Raw genomic sequence first — 1,995 nt, forward strand, 5'->3', positions numbered from 1 at the left:
CTAGTTGCCTCAGATAACTCTATTCTTCAACCAAAAAGCTGCAGAAGCATACCAGGACCTTAGTAAATCGATAAACTATATCCAGACATCCACATAAACAATGTAAAGTATGAACATGCTCCAAAACTAAAACCAAGTTCCCCTTTCACATATACCGGAGCTAAGATTAATAAAGTGGGAGACAAACCAAACTCAAAAGTTATATCATGCAAATCTCCACATACTCCCACATGTATTGTGGGCTTAACATGGACATTTCGCTTTGAGAACCTGTAGAAGTGTCAATTGTGCACCACTATTAGTCAACTTCATCCATGTCAACTGCTCACATTCATGCAAAGATTGTGAAAAGCAATATGGAAGAACCATCTGGCCGTGAAAAAAAAAAAGGCATGGAAGAACCGGTGTACATCTAGCACAAACGCCAAGATTTCTGCTATGACTTAAAACTATCTAAGAAACAAAGGATCCGTTGATTCAGAATATGGCCACACGTTGATTCAGAATATGGCCACACAAAATTCAAACTTCCTACCTACAGCGAGGGTAACAACAAAGTCCACAACGTATCGTTTGAGTTATCGCCACTACCGGGATATCCTAAATTCTAACCTACAGCAAGCGTAACAGACTCCACAGACAACGGATGGGCACCTCCATCATCACTCGTTTACTTCTGGGGGCGGAATCACTCATTTACTTCTGGGGGCGGAAGTAGGCAATCCCCACAAATGTGGTTTGGACGACCGTGAGCACCAGCAGCAGCATAACACCGGATCGACGAGACAATCAGCAATTTCATTCTTGTCAGCCGCAAGTGCCACTGGTCATTTGTGTACTCCTCCATGTCAAGGAGCAACTTGGTCACATAGCTCCTTCTGATGTCGAACATCATCTCTCGGCCCATGTCCCAAAAGAAACGCACAACCGCGTCATTAGACCCGAAGTATATGTCTTTCATGATTTGAAGTTCGGATAGGAGAGCCGCATCTTCGGAGTTGCTTATGAGTTTCCCGAGTAAGGTAACGTAGCAAGTGATGTTCTGGGACATACGCATGTGGCCCCCCTGCTCAAAGGCGAAGCAGTTGCCGAGGAAAGCCACCATTGTATCGTCTAGATTTATACCGGGCACTTTGAGCACTCCATTGGTGAAGCTAATGTCCAGGAATCTGGTACTCATCCTTGGCTTAAACTTGATGCCCACGAGCTTGAGCTCTTTGGCTGAGTAGTTTAGCCTTCGGTAGTCGTATCTTACGTCCTCGAGCGATTCAGTGGGAAAATGGGCAAAGCTAGAATGGAGTAAGTGAAGCAAGTGTCTTGAATTTGGGATGTCGTAGTAAGGCCGCATTACTTGTTCCTCCCAACAGAATGCCTTGTTGTAGCTATCAAACACCGGAGTTTGGAGATTACGAGGATCCTCCGGAGACTTTGACAGCTCGTACAGGATATTGAGGACGAAAAAAGGAATCTGGTTTTCAAGCTGGATGAAATCCGTGATCACTAGCCGGAAAATGCCCGGAAAATAGATGATCGGATCGTATTTGTCTGGTTCCAGTATTGATCCCATCACGTGGAACCACTCGATGATGAAACAGCCATCTAAAACCATCATCTCCACCAAATCCGAACGCCCCAGCTCGAGAGGCTTAGAGTAGCACTCTCGGATCTCCCCCTCTTTGCATGCGACGGACTTGAAATAGTCATTCAAATGCACTCCCCCGATCATTGGTGCGAGCAAGTAGAGCTGCAAGGTACCGTGCCTTGTGCTCTTCGACCATCTTTGTGCACTCGCGTCCGTGGTGGTAGGGACCGATCGACACAATATGGGGTTTAAAAGCCTTTTCATAAGTAGTAGCCAAACTTTGGGGCACCCGGTAAATGGAGCAAGCGGGTTGGCTAGCCGAGGCTCTCAAAAGAGTCGGCGCTTGGCTGAACCGACGTTGAACAACCGACGACCAGTCCTCCGTCGGCTCCAAAACTATCTGGTCGCCCATG

General features: G+C 46.7%; 1 protein-coding gene across 1 annotated transcript; it reads right to left on the reverse strand.

Moving 5' to 3' along the window:
• Window positions 1-688: 688 nt before the first annotated feature.
• LOC130139235 (uncharacterized) lies at window positions 689-1,726 on the reverse strand. Its single transcript, XM_056315763.1, has one exon. The coding sequence runs from the start codon at window positions 1,724-1,726 to the stop codon at window positions 689-691; it is 1,038 nt and encodes a 345-aa protein (XP_056171738.1).
• Between the last annotated feature and the right edge of the window lie 269 nt (window positions 1,727-1,995).

Source organism: Syzygium oleosum, unplaced genomic scaffold, assembly GCF_021117445.2.
Source record: "Syzygium oleosum isolate NSW1041296 unplaced genomic scaffold, Sole_v2.1 Sole_v2.11, whole genome shotgun sequence".
Classification (NCBI taxonomy): Eukaryota; Viridiplantae; Streptophyta; class Magnoliopsida; order Myrtales; family Myrtaceae; genus Syzygium; species Syzygium oleosum.